This window comes from Cyprinus carpio, chromosome B19 (assembly GCF_018340385.1).
Source record: "Cyprinus carpio isolate SPL01 chromosome B19, ASM1834038v1, whole genome shotgun sequence".
NCBI classification, from domain to species: domain Eukaryota; kingdom Metazoa; phylum Chordata; class Actinopteri; order Cypriniformes; family Cyprinidae; genus Cyprinus; species Cyprinus carpio.
Window position 1 is genome coordinate 6,525,733 of NC_056615.1, and position 23,892 is coordinate 6,549,624.

A 23,892-nucleotide genomic window follows, 5' to 3' on the forward strand; every position below is an offset into this window, starting at 1 on the left:
CAAACTAACTTTGGTTGTACAACTGTAATGGTAGTGTTTTGATGTGCTTTTATATGACAGATATCACAGTAATAACATTTACTCTACCATGCTTTAATACCTTTTAATGTAAATCCAAAAAAAAAGTAAATAAATAAATAAAGGACACGTATTTTTTCCCATCTTGCACATCAATAACAGTTTATATCATAAATATTTTGCTCACATAAAATTATTAATATTCTGTATAAAAAAAAATCTAATTTTATCTCCCCTCCCCTTTTATTTATTATTATTTATTTTATCTAAAAAAAAAGAAATAAAGGAAGCAGTCAACCCAGTGGTGTTTGTGGAGAGGTATTCCTTCAGAAATGGAGAAGACAGAAAGCTGCGGAGGCAGTCTGTGATAGTTTGTCCCTTTTATCAAACATTCCTGCTGTTAGAATTTGCACAGCATTTGTTGTTTCTTAAACTGTTGCACTGTCCAAATACCCACACTTGCCATATTTGCACATTTCCTTTATTTGGCCCAAGTGAGCATGAAGACCACAGGTGTGTGTTGAACTTTTCATTACCTGATGGCCGTGGTTCCCAATCCTGGACCTGGAGAGCCCCCAACACTGCATGCTTTTGGTGTCTCTCTTATCTGACACACACTTTTGAAGCCTTGGAGTCTTCACTGATGAGCTGATGAGTTGAGGGGTTGGGGGTTCTCCAGGACCAGGATTGGGTACCACTGCCTTATGGGACACACTTAAGTGTTTACAGAGATTTTTTTTTTTTTTTTTTTTAGTTTCAACTTTGCATTTTAAAATAAACTTCTAAACGTCTGTTCAGTAGACCCTATTAAAGATGACAATTTAATTTGTTTTTTTTTTTTTTTTTTTTTTTTTTTTTTTTTTTTTTTTTTCTTTTCTTTTTTTCTGGGGCTTCTAATTAAGTGATAAAAAGCAGTCGCAAATGATGTACAAAATAATTATACTTTTCTGTGCACCAAGAAAACGTGCAACACTGTTTTACTACCAAATTATTCTCAATATCTAATTATTATTAATATTTCACATACATTGGAAAGGTTTCCCTGACCTCTCGTGAGATCTCGGCAAAAAGTCTCACGATTAATTCCAAAACATGATGCATGATGGGATACACTAAGCGTTGTATAGCGCTCCGGAGCAGTATTGGAGATAGTGTGGGTTTAGTGTGTGTTAAAGGCACTGCGCTTTGACATTACTAAGACCGGGGGACAGTCCCCCGAATTCACACGTACACACGCTCTCAAGTGGCTAAGAACGCAAGTGTGGGTATTAGAACAGGGTAAAAGTCTTTAAAATGATCCCTAAATACAGTCACACATCAAAGTCTTAATAATTCAGTAATTCAATTTAACACTTGTATGATATTGTACAAGCCCCAGGACCGTCTCATCTGACACTATCACAATATTGCTAAATCATTTGCGCTGTCAGATGCCCCACACAGTCAGAAAGTTTATATTGTCCATTGGCTTCTTAATAAATTACTTCAAATAAGCCCCATCAGTTCATGTTCCAACTATACATGATATCTCTCTGCACCTCTGCATTTATGTTTCCACGAGTACAAATGCTAGTTTGATGTGTCACGTGATATATCAGATCTTTGAGTAATTTGTCAGAACCAGATCAGTTACACTACTGATAACAGTCCTGTTCGCATGTATTCATTTTTAAATGAATTCATATGAATATAGCTTGCTATTAATGACTTGCTTTTAATAATGGATGCATTTAACATTTAATTATACAGCATCTTTGCAGAGGCTGCTTTCATGGTCTAAACCCCCCCCCCCCCCCACACACAGTAATGTATAAGTTGCATGTAATGTAATGTAATAATATTTCCTTTCTCTCTGTCTTACAGGATTGTTTGCAGATAACACTGTACTTCTCCATCATGCACAAGGACTCACCCCCCCCCCCCCCCCCCCCCCCCCACACACACACACACACAGAAATGGTCCCTGGATCAGTGTTTAGACTTTGCAGTGGTTTGATTTTTGCAGAAGATGCAACTTTGTTTTAATTAAGCTTATAATGAATACATTTTGACCTTCCAGCAATACATATACTGTATAACGAACCAGTAATCACAACAATAGTTAAAAATAGTATTTTCGTATTGATAAAGCATTGTGTTCTCTTTTTCAAGCTTCATACAGTAAACTTTACTTGGTGTCTTCCTAATGCTTTTATCATAAAAAAACATCAGTTCTCATCAGGAGTTTTAGTAAAGGACATATTCATGCACAGCCATCCCCTATAGTTCCAGTCATGAAGTGAATCATGCTATTGTCAAAGGTATATTTCTGCATTTTTATGTAGCAGGTGTTTGTTTTCCTTAACACTTTATCTTTCTTCCATTGTTCGGACAATCCGGATCCAGTACGTATCCAGACCAGATGGTGGGTCAGCACCTAGAAAGGACCTCTACAGCCCTGAAAGACAGCGGAGACCAGGACAACTAGACTCCCAGAGACAGATCCCCTGTAAAGACCTTGTCTCAGACGACCACCGGGACAAGACCACAGGAAACAGATGATTCTTCTGCACAATCTGACTTTGCTGCAGCCTGAATTGAACTGCTGGTTTCGTCTGGTCAGAGGAGAACTGGCCCCCCGACTGAGCCTGGTTTCTCCCAAGGTTTTTCTCCATTCTGTCACTGATGGAGTTTTGGTTCCTTGCCGCTGTCGCCTCTGGCTTGCTTAGTTGGGGACACTTCATTTACAGTGATATCGTTGACTTGATTGCAAATTATTGCACAGATACTATGTAAACTGAACTGAGCTGCATGATGACATCACTGAATTCAATGATGAACTGCCTTTAACTATCAATCTTCATAAACTAACAAACTACATCACCAATAAATAAATTATTAATAAGGAAATAAGTAACATCAGCAGGTAACAGTATCAGTTACTCTGATAAAAACAAACAATTGCAGAATGACAGAGGCTTGTGGGTAATGTAGTTTAAAACTTTTATTAACGAAATGAAATAATATATTTAATGGAAAACTGGATATCTAAATATGTTCATTGTGTAAACCTCTATGATATATTTGAGAGGCAGGCTGAAATTTGGTATTTTAGAGTAAGCAATATTTAAAATGCCTTTATGCCACCTTTCTATTTATTTCTGAAAACTGTGCCCAACATTATTTTATCAGCATAGCATAAGTAGTAATCCTGACGATTTTCTCTTTGATATGTTAATTGGACTCTGATTTACAGCCATTTGAAATGTGCAGTTTTTGGCTCTTCCAGGGGGTGCTACTGGGCCCCTGGAGGTAGAAGGGCAGTAAAACCTACATATATGCATTCTCCTCATCATGGACAACAAACTGAGCTGAGTCACATTTATATCTGACAGTTTTCACAATCCACCCTTTTCTATTCTTAGACTAAATAGCAAAAATCAGTGTAAAAAATGTCGTCCTCACCTCCTTATCCTGCTCCTCATGTGCTGGACATCAGTAATGTGCATGCTCTTGGTAATGCAGTACAAGATCCACGTTGATCATTCCTGCTACATTCTCAGTTATTCCTTAAGTGTTTGTAGCAATAAAGCCCATGGCACCATCTTGTAATACAAAATAATTCATCTTGTAACTCCCTTTATTTCACAAAAAAATGGCATATTTGTTACTAAATATATACAATAATAACTTTCTGGTGTATTGTTGTTCCAGATGTCATTAATATGATCAAAAATGTTTATGTCTTAAGTAAAAAATAATCCCGGTGATTAATAATATGTAGTTTTTCAAGTATAAAATAAACACATATGAGCCTACCTAGTAAAATTATGAATTTACCAAGAACTTTCAATACACAATATTCACCATATTCATTTTATTGACGCATAAATATAAAGTTGATAAAGTAACATCAAAACAAATAAGATTCAAAGAAAATAATAATGGATCATCAAAAATTCATTAACATCATTTATTAATCAGTTCACACAGATGACTGATCAAATTTTCTTCAAAGTCACACAATCCCATCCAGTAAACTGTGATACAGATCATGTGATACATATAAGACATTTGATACTGTTTCAGAAAATAATGATTTCTTATCATCACATCTAAACTGGTTTCATTTCCCCATCGTGACCTTCTCTCGTGTCTGGAAACACTTTGTGGTTGATATCTAGCACTGATGTGGTGTTGCGTTTTCTCAGAAAGAGGATCTCTCAGTCCTAACATCCCATTTTCAGACATATCCCAGAACTGGTCAAAGTAAAACAAAAAACACAAACAATTCAGATGAAGTTGTTTAATGGACAGTCAGACAGTTTAATGTTCTGCGTGATTTTAGCAGGGTGACCAACTATGACCCTTAAAGTACTGTACACATACCATTCTTCAGGCTGTTTTAAGACCTTTTGAGAAGCTTTTTCTCTGAAGACAATTTACCACATCCTCTTCTTTCACTCCTTTCAAGAGCATCACTTTGTCAAAACCCCTCATTTGGCTGATGAGATCATCTGTACAAAGTAAAACTGTGCAATAAAAAAATTCATTATGCAAGAATTAAGAAAAAGTTACATAGGCAAAGGACTTGCTCATGAGACTCCATTAGCATGTGTAGTTCTCAGAGACTCTAGAATTCATCTTTTGTTGCAGTAAATATGTCTTTTTCTTCTAGAATCTTTCTCCAAAGATCATGACTTCTCTCACAAATGTTTTAGTCTGTGCAGTGTAAGGCCTTGCTTCAAACCAATCAACTATCAATCCACAATTTATAACACAACATTTACAAAACAATGAAATAATGTAAACCACTTTTATAAAAAGTGTATGCTTTTATTTAAGAAAACAGGTGGTGTGGTTTTTAAAAACTTAAGATTAAAAATGTTCCAGTCGCACTTTGCTAACATGCTAAAATTGTAATAGTTGTATCAAAAAAAAAAAAAAACATATTAGAAAGAATAATCATGGCTGACATGAACAGTCCTGTGAGAGATTATCATAAAGTGCTGTAACACATAACACAGCATTGCTTCAATACACACATACCAGTGGACTTTCTGTCTTCGTTTGGGCACAAGATGGCCATCTTTATTCCTCATCCTGAGCAAATAATTTCCTTGGTCTTCCTTCCCTTCTGTAAAACAAGATAATCTCTACTTACTCTGTGTGCAATTAATATTGCTCATTAAACATATAATTAAATTAATTTAAAATAAGATTCGGACCAGAGTTTTTAATGAGTAAATCTTGATTCAAAAAAATTCTAAACAAATATACCTGGGAAGGGTTGATCATAGCAAAATTAGCTGAGACTCAGTAATAGCTCTTTTAGTTTTTAGGAAGGTTTGTGAGGGTTGGCTCTTAAAAGAGCTGTAGACCTGAAAAGAAGGACAGCATCTGCAAACAATCCTGTAAGACAGAAAGGAAGGAAATATTATTACATTACATTACAACTTATACATTACTGTGTTTTTTTTTTTTTTTTTTTGTGTGTTTTTTTTAGACCATGAAAGCAGCCTCTGCAAAGATGCTGTATAATTAAATGTTAAATGCATCCATTATTAAAAGCGAGTCATTAATAGGAAGCTATATTCATATGAATTCGTTTAAAAATGAATACATGCGAACAGGACTGTTATCAGTAGTGTAACTGATCTGGTTCTGACAAATTACTCAAAGATTTGATATATCACGTGACACATCAAACTAGCATTTTCACTCATGAAAACATAAATGCAGAGGTGCAGAGAGATATCATGTATAGTTGGAACATGAACTGATGGGGCTTATTTGAAGTAATTTATTAAGAAGCCAATGGACAATATAAACTTTCTGACTGTGTGGGGCATCTGACTGCTTTAGCAATATTGTGATAGTGTCAGATGAGACGGTCCTGGGGCTTGTACAATATCATACAAGTGTTAAACTGAATTACTGAATTATTAAGACTTTGATGTGTGACTGTATTTAGGGATCATTTTAAAGACTTTTACCCTGTTCTAATACCCACACTTGCGGTCTTAGCCACTTGAGAGCGTGTGTACGTGACACAAGACTGTCCCCGGTCTTAATAATGCCAAAGCGCAGTGCCTTTAACACACACTAAACCCACACTATCTCCAATACTGCTCCGGAGCGCTATACAACGCTTAGTGTATCCCATCATGCATCATGTTTTGGAATTAATCGTTGTTGCCGAGATCTCACGAGAGGTCAGGGAAACCTTTCCAATGTATGTGAAATATTAATAATAATAATTAGATATTGAGAATAATTTGGTAGTAAAACAAAGTGTTGCACGTTTTCTTGGTGCACAGAAAAGTATATTTATTTTGTACATCATTTGCGACTGCTTTTTATCACTTAATTAGAAGCACCACAAATTAAATTGTCATCTTTAATAGGGTCTACTGAACAGACGTTTAGAAGTTTATTTTAAAATGTAAAGTTGAAAAAAAAAAAAAATCTCTGTAAACACTTAAGTGTGTCCTATAAGGCAGTGGTTCCCAATCCTAGTCCTGGAGAACCCCAACACTGCACATTTGAGATGTCTCCCTATTCAAACACACCTGATTCAACTCATCAGCTCATCAGTGAAGACTCCAAGGCTTCAAAAGTGTGTGTCAGATAAGAGAGATACCAAAAGCATGCAGTGTTGGGGGCTCTCCAGGACCAGGATTGGGAACCACGGCCATCAGGTAATGAAAAGTTCAACACACACCTGTGGTCTTCATGCTCACTTGGGGCAAATAAAGGAAATGTACAAATATGGCAAGTGTGGGTATTTGGCAGAGCAGGACAGTAACGGAGTACATTTACTTGAGTACAGTACTTAAGTACAATTTTGAGGGATCTGTACTTTACTCGAGTATCATTTTTGGGGAGTACTCATGACTTTACTCAAGTACATCTGAGAGGCAAATATTGTACTCTTTACTCCGCTACATTTCTATCCATAACTGTAAGTACCTGTTACTTCTTCGGCCCCGTCCACATGGAGACGGAGCTTACCCCAATCCGATCTTTTTTTTCCTCGTCTCAAGAAATATCCGCGTCCACACGAAACCACACAACAATGTAGTATACATGCCAGACCAGCATGTGGCGCTGTAATTCTGCCACAGAGATACAATAAAAAGGAAGAAGAAGACTTGGACTATGCGCATAAACCTTGCGCGTGGTACACAAACGAACATGGAACAATACATTTATTAATCTGTGTTAATGTTAGTTAATAAAAGGACAATCGTTCAGTTTTGTTCATGTTTTTGTTGCTATTACGTGACGTAGCGGTGTCTGATTAGGGCGAGACGTGGGCTGATGACTTCTTCATTTCAGAAAATATACGGGTCCAGACGAAAACGCAAAGGCGGCGTTTTCAAATGTATCCACCCTGGGACCCGGTTTCAAGAAACATCGGTTTCACTCTTCCAAAACGCCGGATTCCGTGTGGACGAAACGCCTATGCGATAAAAAAATTGTGCGACGTCAAAAAATAAAAATCTCTGAAATTTGTTGTTTCCCTCTCAAACGTGATTGGATTGTGCAGGCGCCACTGATTGGGACACAGCCTATCAGCAATCACCTTCAGCTATCCACCAAAGACTTCATGACATCTGATTGAATTGAAGTACAGTACACACACACACACACAAAGTCGTCACACATAGATTGTGTGTGTGAGAATGGTGTTATTCAGCTGAAAGTATTTTCTCCTGCCTTTGCCTGTATGCCTATGAGAGGAAGGGGCTTAAAGGGTTAGTTCACCCAAAAATGAAAATTATGTCATTAATGACTCACCCTCATGTCGTTCCAAACCCGTAAGACCTCCTTTCATCTTCGGAACACAGTTTAAGATATTTTAGATTTAGTCCGAGAGCTTTCTGTCCCTCCATTGAAAATGTATGTACGGTATACTGTCCACGTCCAGAAAGGTAATAAAAACATCATCAAAGTAGTCCATGTGACATCAGAGGGTCCGTTAGAATTTATTGAAGCATCGAAAATACATTTTGGTCCAAAAATAGCAAAAACTACGACTTTATTCAGCATTGTCTTCTCTTCCGGGTCTGTTGTGAGTGCGTTCACAGCACTGCAGTTTAGTGATATCCAGTTCGCGAACGAATCACTCGATGTAACCGGTTCTTCTTGAACAAGTTCAACAATTCAAACTGAATCGTTTGAAACGGTTCGCATCTACAATAAGCATTAATCCACAAATGACTTAAGCTGTTAACTTTTTTAATGTGGCTGACACTCCCTCTGAGTTAAAACAAACCAAGATCCCGGAGTAATTCATTTACTCAAACAGTACACTGACTGAACTGCTGTGAAGAGAGAACTGAAGATGAACACCGAGCCGAGCCAGATAACGAACGAAAGATTGACACGTTCTCTAGTCAAGAACCGGTTCAAGAACCGCCTTCATGTTAAATACATGAAGTACTTTACCTCATGTATTTAACATGAAGGTGTTTCCATGTAATTCAAGTACATGAAATTTCTTGTTACATGTTCTACGTGCACCACATTGTTTCCTTTTATGTAATATAAAATTTGTTATAATAAAGATAAAGAAAAAAGAAACATGAATAAGTCTCATTATTATCACAATAATTCTTATTAATAATTATGTATTATGTATTTACTTACTGTATTTAACTTGCCTCTGACCCGCCCCAAACCCAACCCCATCTGTCCCGCCCCCGCACTCACAACAGACCCGGAAGAGAAGACAATACTGAATAAAGTCGTAGTTTTTGCTATTTTTGGACCAAAATGTATTTTCGATGCTACAATAAATTCTAACAGACCCTCTGATGTCACATGGACTACTTTGATGATGTTTTTATTACCTTTCTGGACATGGACAGTATACCGTACATACATTTTCAATGGAGGGACAGAAAGCTCTCGGACTAAATCTAAAATATCTTAAACTGTGTTCTGAACATGAACGGAGGTCTTACGGGTTTGGAACGACATGACGGTGAGTCGTTAATGACATAATTTTGTCTCAGTTAGCCTAAACACAGTATAAGTAGCAAGGGCTTTTAAATAATATAATAAATAAAAAGAAAACAGATAGAATAGAAAAAGAATAGAGCAAGCTAGTGTTAGAGGTCTTTTTTTATAATTGTATAATAAATGAAAAGAAAATTGATAGAATACAAAAAAGATTAGAAAGGTAGTTAGATTTTTTTTTTTTTTTTTTTTTTTTTTAAATAGAATTAAAATAGTAAGTGAAAAAGTTAGAGGGTCAAATAAAGATGGAAGAGATGTGTTTTAAGCCGATTCTTGAAGATGGCTAAGGACTCAGCTGCTCGGATTGAGTTGGGCAGGTCATTCCACCAGGAGGGAACATTTAATTTAAAAGTCCGTAAAAGTGACTTTGTGCTTCTTTGGGATGGCACAATCAAGCGATGTTCACTTGCAGAACACAAGCTTCTAGAGGGGCACATAAGTCTGAAGTAATGAATTTAGGTAAAGGGGTGCAGAGCCAGTGGTGGTTTTGTATGCAAACATCAATGCCTTGAATTTTATGCGAGCAGCTATTGGTAGCCAGTGCAAATTGATAAATAGAGGTGTGACGTGTATTCTTTTCGGCTCATTAAAAATTAATCTTGCTGCCGCGTTCTGGATTAATTGTAAAGGTCTGATAGAACTGGCTGGAAGACCTGCCAAGAGAGCTTTGCAGTAGTCCAGCCTGGACAGAACAAGAGCTTGAACAAGGAGTTGTGCAGCATGTTCCGAAAGAAAGGGCCTGATCTTCTTAATGTTGAATAAAGCAAATCTGCAGGACCGGACAGTTTTAGCAATGTGATATGAGAAAGTTAGCTGATCATCAATCATAACTCCAAGGTTTCTGGCTGTTTTTGAAGAAGGTATGGTTGATGTGCCTAACTTGATGGTGGAAATTGTGATGAAACGATGGGTTTGCTGGAACCACAAGCAGTTCTGTCTTGGCAAGGTTGAGTTGAAGGTGATGGTCCTTCATCCAGCAAGAAATGTCTGTTAGACAAGCTGAGATGCGAGCAGCTACCGATGGATCATCAGGATGGAATGAGAGGTAGAGTTGAGTGTCATCAGCATAGCAATGGTATGAAAAGCCATGTTTCTGAATGACAGAACCTAAAACCTAGAACCTAGTTACTGTGGTAAAAACATGGTAAATGTCCCGTTTACTGGGTTTTAACTTCAAATTTCATTTGCTACAATTGTAAGTGTCATTGTCACCATGATTTTACTACAAATACAACTTACATCTTTGAACCTGATATGAATATAAAACGGATCCAAGGTCTATGGCGGGTCACATGATAGATATACTCACCCAACCTGTGGCAAATGCAAAGTGATGGCAAATATCGCGATGTATGCTGAATGAGACTTCTTGAACGTGATTTCATAGCGATAAACATCTCATGCCCTTCGCGTCTGAGTACTGACGCCAAAAGTTTCCCACTGAAAGCAATGTAAGTCCTAGTGCATCGATATAGTAACGCCGAGGGGCACCTTTGGCGTCTTCATAGTGATGCTAGAGCCGCTTGATCATGCTTCAGTTTTTGACGCTTTGGGAGTGAGAATGGGTTGTTTATTCATTGATGTATGATTAAACTACAGTTCAAAAGTTTGAGGTCAGTACAACGTTTTGTAAGATTTTTTAAAGACATGTCTTATATTCACCAAGGTTACATTTCTTTGATCAAAAATACAGTAAAACAGTAATATTGTGAAATATTATTACAATTTAAAATGTTTTCAATTGTAATATATTTTAAAATGTAATTTATTCCTGTGATGTTAAGTTGAATTTTCAGCATCATTACTCCAGTCTTCAGTGTCACATGATCCTTCAGAAATCATTCTAATATGCTGATTTGCTGCTTATAAAACATTTCTGATTATCATCAGTGATGAAAATTATGTTTTTGTGTAAACTTCAATAAATTTTTTTTAGGAATCTTTGATGAATACTGTTGTGTATTTGTTAACATTGTTATCTAACTACATTCCCCAGAATGCAGTGTTACGTTGTATCAGGAAGTGTTCTTGTAAAAGGGTTAATACATGAAAACCAGTAAAGAGAACAGTCATGCAAATCATTGCAATTGTCATATTTGTATAAAGGTGCTGTTCATTCAATCTAAAGATACAATAAATACAAATTTCAAAAAATATTTGTAACAAATATCTTACTGTCACTTTAATTTCTTTACTGTCTTTACTGTCACTGCAAACCTTTGAACAGTATTTTTTAGCTTAACAAAATAAATGAACAAACAAAAACAAACATGTCGTTAAGAAATTCCAACACAAAAAGTAAAATAGTAGAGTTTCTGTCCGGTAGCAGCACATGTGACCCGTGGAATCACTTTTGGAAAAGGTTCAAATATGCAGAAGATGCTGGAAGTTTTTGTCTTTAAACACGTAATCCTCTCACTTTTCAAACTCTTTTAACTTAATTCTTTTAACACGATTTTAATTTGTGCACATCCTCATACAATAAATGAAAAACTGATATTTTCTGATCTGAGTCAAGTCTATTAGCCGACATACTCTTGTCTCTTAAATCACTCTCCTTTTCTCCATCTACTCTATTTAATTAATTAATTAAAATATTAAGTTAGTTCGTCTGCTCACAAGCGTTAGTGTGTAGTTTATCTACAGCGTCAAACTAAATGAACCTGCCTTGCCCTAAAAAGATTGGTCTGGGCGTGACTCAGTTTGTGAAGTGACATCAAACTTCTCTCCTTCATTCGCTTTCAGGTCCTTGGTTACCAGTATTCAATCCAAGAATAAATACACATTTGTAGAATAAAGGATATTGTCTTTTAATTTGTAAACAGTTAGAGAACAAGAAACAGCAACCCACTTCTCTGGCATTTTCATATATATATATATATATATATAAAACTTTATATATAAAAGCGGCCCTACCTAACGTCTGGTCTGTTCGCAGGGCTCGAGTGAAGTAATTTCGCTATTTCCAGTCACCTAAAGGGCATTACTGCCTGATGTCCGATAGCCTATAACAAAAAATGACCCGGCTACTAATAACAGTAAAAAAACAAACAAAACAAACAAAAAAAAAACATTATAACATTTAACACATAACATAATTAGGCTATAATACAAAGCGAATTACGTTATGCCCATATAAAGCACCTATATTCAGATTTCAAAACGACATTTGACATTTGCAATATTTATAATGTCTCGTCTGTCCGCTGATGTAATGTTTGCTCATGAAGATGAACATAATTTGCTCACGCTTTAAATTAAGCAGGTACAATTCGATACTTTAAAGAACTAATTTAACTGTACAGGGAGACGTTATAAAAATTTTATTACCAGGTATTTATTACCAGGTATTTATTACCAGGTATTCCAGGTATAAAAATTTCCTATTAATTTCAAATCTCAAAAATGTCGGCGGGGAACGCTTTACCGTTTACCGTCAAGAGCAATCAATGAGGAGTGAGATGTGTCGCGTCCCCGGTTGCCATGGTAACTCAGAACCGTCATTATGGAACGTTCGAGGATGACGTCACACTGGGCCACTATAAAACCTGATTTGGAATTGGAACATTATTTCATTGTCGCTTGCTATGCGAGTAATATCAGTGAACACTGAGTGAATATCTGTCTGAACGAGTACGAAAATCTTGCTGAATCGTCTTCTCATAAAAGACCAGAAATTCAGTTTGATAATATCAAACCGCTCACGAGAGATCACTCTCAGAACTGTGTGAACGAGAATTGTTGAAAGTCTTAGTACTCTGTAGAATATGAAGAGCTCTCATATAGGATCAGAGATGGCTTTTAACAAGAATACATCATCTTCTTCTTCCTCTTCATCATCCTCAGTTGTAGATGAAATGTCAGAGATGTCGCTGAGGAACACATCTCTGGACTCATCCGATGAGGAAGTTTCCTCCGGTCACTATACTGACAGGCTTGTGAAACATCAACTGCTGCTGAACAAAATCTTGGACCTTCAGTACAGAGCCCGAGAGCGCCAGGAGGAGTTTCAGTCACTGCTGGAGCGATTTAACTATATACGTTAGTAATCTGTTTTTAGTTAAACATTTATGCATATGTAGTTCAGTACTCAGAGCACTGGCCAGGGAGTCAAATAGAGTGGTCAAGTTAATGGTCTTTAATTGGCCTGATTCTTCAAGCCCTCACAAAAAAACTTTGAAAACTAGCACTTCAAATACATAAAAGAATACAAATGAATCAGACATTTATATTTAGGCATTTATTGGTATTCAATTGTACTTAAATGCAGTGCAAACTGATTAACCAGTCAAAGTAAAATTGCTAGTAAAATAAAAAATATTAAAAGTCATTTTGATTAATTGTGAAACGCTAACCCATATATTGATCTGCTTTATAATATAATCTAATTGTACTTAACAGTTAATGGTACTTATGTTTTACTTCTTACAGAGGAATCGCTGGAATGGGAGATTGAAAAAGTGGAGAAATCCATGGTCAGCATGGAGTGGCTGGAGGACTTGCAGAAGATCGTTGATGAGTTCCAGGCCAATATGGCATACAATGTGAGCCGCCTTCGAGAGAGCTTCAGAAAAATGCAGGAGGTTGCCTCCAAAAAAGTTCTGACCGTGAAGGCAAAGGGTAAGTTAACATACACACACCATCATTCATTAAAAAGCATATTTGAATCTCTTTGGTTGCCATGTGATCTAAAATGCTGTGTCAGGGTAGCTTACAGTGTAAAATGCATTGCTTTTCAGGTAAACCAGGAAAAGATCTGGATGCCAAAGTAGTTAAAAGCATTCAGTCTCTGCCATCTTGTCCCACGGTAGCAGAATTGAAGGCAAATTCAACCACTGCATCAACGTACTCATCAAACCTGATCAACGTGTTGAATAGCATCACCAAATCAACCTCCTGCAGTCCAGCCACAAACAAGGCACTAAAACTATCAGCAGCGACCATTGAAAACCTCAACAAGGCTTTTCAAGATCACTGCTTGGAAATGAAGACTCTCAAGACACCTCAGAAAGAGAGCAAGGTGGCTCAAGATGTGAGCAGAGACGTCTTAGTTTCTCATGTGCACCAAAATGGATCTGGAGTTCAGCAGCAGAAGGTGCAAAAATTGCCTGCCTTTCCTATGAAACCCAAGGCAGATGATTTTGGTTTCCCTCAGGTCAAAGAGCTTGTACGGGAGACAAATGTCGAAGTGTTGCCACTAGAAAGACCAGTGGTAACATTAGACACAGCTCCAAAAGACCTCCAGAGTCCATCTGCTGATGGCCCGTTTCCTCCTGGCCTTGCCAGGACTTTTGCTCTCCCCAAGATCACACGATCTGTCGAGGAGACAAAAGTTACCACAGAGCAAAAGGCAAACGTCAAATCATTTGAAGAGACACCAGCTGATGCAGAGACAATAGAGACAACGGATACATCATTTGAAGAGACGATGGCTCAGAAAAACCTCCAGAGTCCATTTCCTCACAGCTTCCATTGTCCGTCCCCAGTCAAATCTTCTGCTCATCCTCAGATTTCACAGTCTGTGGAAGAACCAAAAGTTGATGCAAAGACAATAGAGAGAACAGAGACATTATTTGAAGAGATGATGGCTCAGAAAGACATCCAGAGTCCATTTCCTCATAGCTTCCATCGTCCGTCCCTCGTCAGATCGTCTGCTCATCCTCAGATTTCACAGTCTGTGGAAGAACCAAAAGTTGATGCAAAGACAATGGAGAGAACAGAGACATTATTTGAAGAGACGATGGCTCAGAAAGACCTCCAGAGTCCATTTCCTCATAGCTTCCATCATCCGTCCCTCGTCAGATCTTCTGCTCATCCTCAGATTTCACAGTCTGTGGAAGAACCAAAAGTTGATGCAAAGACAATGGAGAGAACAGAGACATTATTTGAAGAGACGGAGGCTCAGAAAGACCTCCAGAGTCCATTTCCTCATAGCTTCCATCGTCCGTCCCTCGTCAGATCTTCTGCTCTTCCTCAGATTTCACAGCCTGTAGAGGAGACAATAGTTTATGCTATGCCAGTGGAAGAACGCCAGAGTCCCTCTCCTGTCCACACCTGTCCTTCCTCATCTGTGAAACTGCCCAAAATTCAGACTCAAGTAAAGCCATCACTTCAGAAGTATGACAAACCAGAGACTCGCAAATATGATTCTGCAGTCTCAGGCAGCATTGAGGAGCAGTACATGAAGAACAGTGAGGAGGACGGTGAGAAACTGCTTCATGCAAGCATGAAAGACCCATCATTCGTAATTGACATCAAAGCTCAAGAAAACAACCTCCAGCAGCTGGATCGAGCTTTTCAAAATAACAACATTTCCTCTGAAATGTACAACCTGTGCAGAGGAACCGTCAATCAGACACTTAAGAGTGTTGAGCTGCGTCTTGGATGTCTTTTACGGAGATACATCAAACATGTCCAAATGAAGCAATTAAGGTAAGAAAAACTTCCTTTGGCTAACGGTTCGTTTGATTATATGTTTTGTGGTAAATCATTTTACAATGTGCCATAACAAAAATCTAATTTTTGCTCATTGCATGTTTTCTCTGTTATATAGGAAGACGCTCGATGGAAATTTCAAGGCAACCAGAAATTTAAGGGATGGACTGGAGTTCAAAAAAGTTCATTCTCAGCTCTGCAAATTTGACCGTTTCCAGCAGAGTGTGAACAAAATCTGGGACGCCAAGCAAGCCTCCACTGATGAGACACGCGGACTGTGCATCGCACGGTCAGCCCATTTATACCAACAGGTCAGTATGCATTAGACAAAATGGAATTAAAGCATTAATAATGAGTCTAACAATAGTTTGTCATGTTCTAGTAAACATTAATAAAATGACAGATTTAAATAATAATATAAAACATGTTGTTGTTCTGCCTACAGGTGAATGCAGTGCATGGCCTACATCTGACAGGCATATCATTTGTGCAAAGGCATGTATCACTGCCTCTGCTCACTGTGACACCTGTGCGGTTCAGCTCCAATTTTTGTCCATCTCCTCCTCGGGAACCACAAACTGCACCCAGCAGAGCCAATCCAGCGCATCATCCTCAAATCTACCCCAAAGCTCTGCACTGTATGACCAGGAATATACCAGGCAGTTCCCTGAAGATCAGTCACATTCAATATTGATGGCCAGTGCCAACAAGTAATGTGTAGAATAATGGCTTGTAACTGAACCCAAGAACAGATTATTGAAATGTCACAAAAGTAAAAGAGAAGTGAGGAAACATGGACTCTGGCATGGACACAGCAACTGAAACTGAAACACTGGCCTGTATATAGACATAGGAAGATGGGTTCATTTACATTTGTTACACTGCACTGCTCAGTTAGCTGTTATTGACATTTAAATGCAGCCATTGATTGGTTAACCCATATTAGTGATTTCATGATTTGCCAGAGTCAAATAGCCTATGTTATATTAAGGAAGAGCTATGTCTTAATCAGTGTATAATTTTTGTTTAAGCTGATATTGTAATAAAGATACTAATAAATATATGAATAATAAAAATGATAATAAAGATATGAATCTCTCTTTATTGCTGGGCACTTAAGCATTTTGATCAATTCCTTTGAAATTCACATTCAATGTGTTTGTGAACTACAAACAAAGTGCACCTGCAATGTGTTTTATCTTTAGATTCCAAACAAGGTCAGCAAGCATAAGGGTCTGCTTTAGCTAAGCGATGTAGAAGAGAAGACATTAAAAATGCAAAGAAAACCGTTTTATTTTATGTACATTAATTGATTTAGCAGAAGCAGGTATTTTTTGGATTTATTGACATTATTCTGAATTATCGCTGAACCTCAGTTCAGTCATCCTTAGAAGCGCATCACTGAGTAGATTTGGATATTTGTGTTGTATGGTCTGTAATAAAAATAATTATATTCCAATTCTTATGTCAGTGGATTATAAACATTAAAATAAAAATAACGAAGCGTGTGTACATCTGGGAAAATGCTATCAAAATGTGTGTAATGTGTAAGTCTGATAAGCTCAACCTTTGTTTCTGACAAGGCATGTTTAATATTGCCATCTGCTGGCGCTTTTGAGAAACACATTTAGCCAAAGAGGTAACTATATCCCAGTTTTAGTTGTTTAGACTCACTTTTTTATTTTTTACTCTTGATATTAATAATTTTATAATTATTTATAATTAATAATCTCGTTTGTGTGAGAAAAAGAGTGTCTCAAGTCATTGAAATCAAGCATGAATATTCATGCTTTGTTAATTTTGCAAGTATATGTAAGTAACATTTTGATTGGCTACAATGTCCAGGCTAGATGTTATTTTTTTCTGCTTTGATGTAACTAGTATTTTCTTGATATCTATTCTTCTCAACCTTCAGGTCAGTCACAGTAAAGTACTTGACGGCTGTATTTCATTCAAAGTATAGGCACACTTTTTCATATGAAGTCACTATAAAGGCATTGATGTGCTAGATAGTCAATGAATGATTAGGACCTTATCTAATATTTTTGATAATTTTTCATTGTACAGAACAGCTCATATTTAGAGGACTTTGCATCCTGAACACTATCCGCAGGGTAGTTCCGGAGCATATGGATCATTAAGAGTCTTGTTTTTTTTATTGTTATGCACACATTTATTTTTTTATTGAAATGTATACATGATTATTAATAGAATTATTAATATTTAAAGTGAAATTTGGGCATGTCTGTTCAAGAACATTTTGAGTCTTTGTCCTGCAGAGGGCAGTGTGGCAATATTTTGATTTGAACAGTGAACTTCTTACACATTATGAGGTCACCGCATTACAAAAACAGTCCGGATTCATGATTGCAACAGCCTTTATTTGTATTATGCAGCTGGAGGTGTGTTCTTAAAAAACAGAGAAAAACAACTTTAAACCACAGTCTCGTCTCATTATTCATTCATATAGGGCCGTTTTTTTCACCATCTTATCTCTGTTGACCTGAATGGACAAGTATCATAGACAGATCGCCTCCAGGGAGCCCTGCAGTCCTTACACATTAAAATCATTTCAATCATTTGAGTTTAAGCACATAAACACGCATAATAAGCATTTCCACTGTTAAATTCATCAGACTTCATGTAGAAACCGTTTAGCGTCTGCCACTCACCCGAACAGTAATATCTTTCACGTGAACCCTTCATTAATCCAATTTAACTGTCGTTTGCTCACAAAACATAAAAGCATCATGGAAAAGGTCACCAGTAAAAAGATTTGTGCTGAAAACTGAACGTGTTAAAGGAACCGCAGTCGTCTAAAAATCGCACTCCTGGCCAAGCAGAGCAGGAAAGCGGTAGAAAGAAAAGAGAGAGTGAGAAAGAGCACAAATTTTGTCCACGATTCACATTATCACACCGTCTGGCTCTTTCAGACAATCATGATCATTTGAGGCAAGATAAGGGTGTCAGTCCTGGTGCAGGGTCAAAGGTCAGAGGTTGCCTTTTGCCGTATCTAGCCATTTAGACCTTAGAAAAGCCATGGCAGTATCCGCACCACAGTCCGAGTGAGGAGGACTTTAGGCACCAGTGGGGTTTTCATCCAGACCGAATCAGTTCGTATTTTAATAGCAAATCAGCAAAGTGCATCAGTTGTGGCCCAGTCCGTCAGGTTCAGCTCGGTTCAGAACAGCAGGGTGAGGGTGCAGTCACATGATGCAGCACTTGTTCTTGAAAATGTGCGGGTGTTTGTAGCGCAGTCTCTGTTTGGGACGATATTTCTCTAGATACGTCAGCTGCTTGCTGTTTATTGCACCTCTGCGCTTCCTGCGAACACAGAAAATTAACATTAGCATGTTGATTTACATTCGTCACATTTCAACCGAATGAAACCAGGGAGATAAAAATGGTTTGCAATCTCACGTTTCATGCCGGGCTGAAAATAGCATTGAAATTAAAACTGTAACCAAAGGGATGGAGCTTAAAGGGTTAATTGTGAATCTTTTGCGTGTTGAAAGCTTTCAGCTTGGCCTTGCTATCAAAAGGCACTCTGGCAAGCGCAAGCGACTGAGAACTAGTGTTTAAGATCCACTCGTATGAATGTAGCAGTTGACGTCAAGAGCTCAAGGTCTGTGGTTCTTGAAAGAAGTCAAGAGAGAGATGTACGCACTGTCTGATGAACTGGATGGCATCTTCATACTTCATCCCACTTTCAATCAGTGCCACGGCCACAAGTACTGGAGCTCTGCAGAAAAAAAAAAAAAAAAAAAAAAACTTTTTTAAAAGAGAGGTGCGACATTGACCTAAACAGACTGCTCTATGTGTGTGTGTGTGTGTGTGTGTGTGTGTGTGTGTGTGTGTGTGTGTGTGTGTGTGTGTGTGTGTGTGAGAGAGAGAGAGAGAGAGAGAGAGAGAGAGAGAGAGAGAGAGAGAGAGAGAGAGAGAGAGAGAGAGAGAGAGAGAGAGAGAGAGAGAGAGAGAGAGAGAGAGAAGAGAGAGAGAGAGAGAGAGAGAGAGAGAGAGAGAGAGAGAGAGAGAGAGAGAGAGAGAGATCTCTCACAGAAACACTGTCAGACACTTACACTAGCAATGTCAAAATAGCATTTTTTTGTACTTTTTGTATTCTTGTTTTGTTTTATTGTTTTTATTTATTTGTCTATCCAAGTTTACTTTAAAAAAATAATACTTGCCAAGCTATATGATATCATTTTAATTCTGTTTGTTAATATTTGTGGTGTTAGATAAACAAATATTAATAAATAATTAAAGCAATGGCATGCAGCTTTCAAGTTTTTTTATTTTTTATTATTATTAAAGGCGGGGTAAGGTGATTTTTTTTAATAGCAATCACTAAGTTAAGAGCTCTAAATGTATTTACATCATCTGTGGAAGGCGTAGGACCATAAAATGTTCGACCAATCAGATTATTCGGTCTGAACATTACAATAGGCTGTCCTGCCTGTCTGTCAACGTATTTGCATACCTCTGTGCACCCTGTTCGCGCAGACATGACACGTCATCAGCGCGGTCCATTATGCTGTTGCAGACCAAGCCAGAACGGAAGGCATTATTATTATAATATTATGTGCTTTGTACTGTAATGTTTTCTCATAGGTGAATGAGACATGAGGTAATCCGACAGCGTTGGTCAGTGACGTGACATACAGCCAAGTATTCGTGCTCTGCATTTAACCCATCCAAGGTGCACACACACAGCAGTGAACACACACACCGTAAACACACACCCGGAGGAGTATGCAGCCATTTATGCTGCGGCGCCCGGGGAGCAGTTGGGGGTTCGGTGCCTTGCTCAAGGACACCTCAGTCGTGGTATTGCCAGCCCGAGACTCTCTAACCACTAGCCCACGACTTCCCCCGGATCTCATCGTGTCGCTGGTTAGACTCTGGTCTGCTTGTGCACGCTAATTTGTTTTAGAGGAGGCATTTGATTTGCAGGGAGGGTGGGATCTTATGCTTTCAAAGCTAGCTTGCTAATGCTAAATGCTAAAAAAAAGTGTGTTTAACAGCATATTAGCTTTCATTGTGGTATCAAACCTGGCAACCCTAACACACATAACTTTATTGGCTCATTAGAAAAGCTCAATTGTTCCATGACCTCAGAAAGATCTTAGAAGCTGTACAGTGAAGAACAGATTAATGGAGCAATTTTGCTCTTAATAGAGTGGAAAGAGGCCTTAAGATTAGTTAATTCATCATACAATAATTAATGTTTCACAATCCTAAAGGTAAAGATTCAGGCAAAGTGAGACAAAATTTCAGAAAAGGTTAGTGGTGTAAAAAACAATTGTTGGTGCTGTTGCTAGGTGTTTTGGGTGGTTGTTATGCCCCAAGTCACATTAAGAGCCCACCCTGGAATCTCTACTTTATTCTCGTCTCTGCATGTGACCCCCCCCCCCCCCCTTAACGTCCACAAGATCTTTCCTTCCACTTTATCGCCTGCCTAGTGGAAAATCTTAAATCTGATCTCTTACAAAAGTAAGGATGCACTTCAGCACCTCTCCCTAACAAGCCACAACTGAAGGATCATTCAGGTCGATTTAGACAGCAAAGCCAATTTTAGTACTTAAACCTCAAAGCTTCCTTTTCAAACATACAACGTACAGTAAAGAAAGTCAAATCCTACAGCACAACTCCAGCTCTAAACAGCATTGCCATCTGAATTAAATGAAAATAAACGAGTCAGGCCAAAAAAACACAGGCACTCTTTCAAGAGTCAAGACTGATTCCCTTTGGAAGTGGATGAAGTGCGTCAGAGATGGAGTTTTACCGCCCAAAAGATGAGAGCAACGAGGCCAGGCTCCCTCCTCCTTTTAACGTCACTCGCTATTTTACAGCCGACGCTTGGGGTGTTTTGTTTCGCCGTACATGCGCCAACAGAGAGCATAAATACATCATCCGTAGGAGCTCCTTATGAGACATACTGTTCTGCATTTATAACTGCAATAGTACATTATGTTGTGCAATATTGCTTTTGAGAATGACTTATTTTGTCATTACCATGAAACTGTACCCACTGAATTTTGTTATGGTAAAAACAGCTTCCAAATTGTGGCTCAGTCGTGGGACAACCACTAGGTAACTGGTAGCATCAGGTATAACTAAAGAATCCCAGTCATGTGGGATAGACAGTCTGGCATAAAGGTCATGGAAAGAGCAAGTGTTTGAGGAGGACGGTAATAACATATGCTCGTAAAAAGCAACTTCCTGTTTTGTCTTCAGCCCTCACCCTGATGCCTCTTAAAACGGAGTGGGACTGTAGCAGAGTGAGTGCACTTTGGGGACTGTTGACTTTGGCAGAGCACTCTGGCCAGTTTAAAGCCTCTGAGGAGGTACCTCTCACTCAGCCCATAGGGGACTATCAACTTCATCCACGGTTAATAGAGGAGACGTGTCTCCTGGGAGGCCAGAGGTGCATAAAATTCTATAGAGCACATTCTTTTCCAGATTAAGGTCTTGAACAGGGCACCGGAGGTGGGCTTACTTATGGCCCACCAGACAAGAAGTGAACCCATTTACCCCTGAGTTCCCAGGGCTGAGCAAAAACCAGCCAGTTAAAGATGTGTTTACATCTTGAGGGCAATGCGATTGTGTTTCTGTAAGCTCATATACTGACCTTCCTAAACCGGCCACGCAGTGCACAGCCACGCAGCAGCCGGGTTCTTCTAGGAATCGTCTCTTCAGGAGACTCAGCCAGTCCTCCACGACCTTAGATGGAGGAGGAGCGCCGTCATCAAATGGCCAGTCCTGGCGAGAGAAGAACAAGCACACACCGAAAAATGACTTCTGTCATCTTTAACCCGAGATTGTTCCAAATCTGTATGACTTTCTTTCTTTTGCTGAACACTAAAAGAAGATATTTTGAAGAATGTTGCTGGTTGCCACTGAATTTCATAGTAGGGAGAAAATACTATGGAAGTCAATGGGTACCGGCAATTGAATGGTTATGACCATTCTTCAAAATATCTTCTGTGTTCTACAGCAGAAAGAATTGTATACAGGTTTGGAACAACATGAGGGTGAATAAATTACATTTTTTATTTTTGGGTGAACTATCTGTTTCCTATGCACACTGAAAGACAAGCTTTGACTTTGAAACTTTGGACTTGGCAGCATAGTGACATTTTGATTTTGTAGCATTATTTTAATTTCAAGGTTCCATTTCAAGTGAGTGACAAATATTGCATCATGAAGCAGATCAAGAGAGCTCTATTGTCTGCAGTCCCATTGGTAGTTGGTTTGCTGCTCATTTGCATAGATAACCTGTTCTGATTTGTTGTATCCAGTGTTTTTTTTTTGCTTATGTTGCCTCAGTTTGTTGACTGACAATATATGAACTCCAGCTACTTTGTTGCTACAAATCGCCGTCAATGTGAACGTCCCTTTAACATGAACAGGCTTTAAGGAATCGAAAGCAAAAAAAGTTAAGAGTGGCCTGGTGGCATTTATCTGAAATAAATATAATACAAACTTTTTAAGCTAAATATTTTGCAAACAATGTAAGTATTGCAACACTTTGTGACTGTCCAAGATTAGTGGATCATGTTCAGAGTTAAATGTGATAAACCACACCCATGTTTACTCTAATAGGACACCTGTGTGAATTGCAAAAAAAAAAAAAAAAAAGAGAGGTTCTGAGAAGAGCTAGTGCAGAATTTGTTTACAGATGCCACTGAATTTGCATTTAATGCAAAGACTTCTTTAAATGTGCCTTAAGTGTCCAAATACTGGTTGGGGCCACTGTATCAGTCCTCACAGTCCAAGAGAGATCTGTTAGCTTTTTCTGTACGTTTCTATACTTGTTTCTTTGTAAAAGTGGGTGATCCAGATGGTGAAGGTGTTGAGGGAGCATAGAGCACTGGGTGAGGACTATTCAGAAATAATCTCCGGGGAGGTGTCCCCCCTACAATAATGTAACTGGCTGCTTGTGTACCATAGTACGACACATTGTTGGAAAAATCTAGTTTCGACTTGAAACTTTAGTAACTTTTTGGCACGTCTGTTGTTCAAACCTTGCTTATTCAACAAAATAGAACTGTTGTTAATGACATCATCATGAATGTGGAATAAGAACTTCTGCTAATTAATCAGTTGGAGATCAGATTAATGTCAGATTATTGAATTAATAAACATGGCATTTGAGGGCTTTTTTTTGTTCTCCATGTGTTTTCCAGATGGTTGTTACAATCATTGGTTCCCTCTTGCGTCATAGTCCAGGCTTCCCCGAAGGAACTAAGGAACATTCGCACATACACACTCGGTGGCTTCCTGATGGACAAACTAAAAGATGTAGTATGAAATTTGTATATATTAACTGCATGTACTTCTAACCACAGGTCAAGAGTAGTTCCAACCACACAACTTTGAGATGCTCTTTCCAAATGTTCAGTGGAAGTATGGTTTTGGAAACTTGCGACA

The 23,892-nt window shown here is 38.3% G+C and overlaps 3 protein-coding genes across 4 annotated transcripts in view; 2 read left to right on the forward strand and 1 right to left on the reverse strand.

The window, feature by feature from the left end:
- Positions 1–23,892, forward strand: part of LOC109085447 (atrial natriuretic peptide receptor 1-like) — a 1,054,061-nt gene that overhangs the window by 251,777 nt on the left and 778,392 nt on the right. The gene's annotated exons all lie outside the window — the stretch shown is intronic.
- Positions 12,702–16,504, forward strand: LOC109112273. The gene is made up of 5 exons (XM_019125248.2): positions 12,702–13,065; positions 13,456–13,644; positions 13,764–15,456; positions 15,578–15,770; positions 15,905–16,504. Exons 1-5 carry the CDS (start codon positions 12,792–12,794, stop codon positions 16,151–16,153), a joined length of 2,598 nt encoding a protein of 865 aa, XP_018980793.2. The 5' UTR covers positions 12,702–12,791; the 3' UTR covers positions 16,154–16,504.
- Positions 17,820–23,892, reverse strand: part of LOC109111700 (protein tyrosine phosphatase type IVA 3-like) — a 33,357-nt gene continuing 27,284 nt past the window's right edge. For both annotated transcript variants that reach the window (XM_042744777.1, XM_042744778.1), the window contains exons 4-6: positions 22,091–22,221; positions 19,127–19,201; positions 17,820–18,783 (exon numbers count right to left, since the gene is read on the reverse strand). In XM_042744777.1, the coding sequence (XP_042600711.1) occupies positions 18,666–18,783; positions 19,127–19,201; positions 22,091–22,221 (324 nt within the window). In that variant the 3' untranslated portion in view covers positions 17,820–18,665. The remainder of the gene's footprint in view (positions 18,784–19,126; positions 19,202–22,090; positions 22,222–23,892) is intronic.

What these genes read in the sequence shown, in the direction of transcription:
- LOC109112273 (XM_019125248.2), top strand. Translation starts at nt 12,792, where the DNA reads ATGAAGAGCTCTCATATAGGATCAGAGATGGCTTTTAACAAGAATACA. An exon ending in GGAGCGATTTAACTATATAC is followed by an intron (nt 13,066 to 13,455) that starts GTTAGTAATCTG and finishes TACTTCTTACAG; the next exon opens with AGGAATCGCTGGAATGGGAG. An exon ending in CAGCCCATTTATACCAACAG is followed by an intron (nt 15,771 to 15,904) that starts GTCAGTATGCAT and finishes TTCTGCCTACAG; the next exon opens with GTGAATGCAGTGCATGGCCT.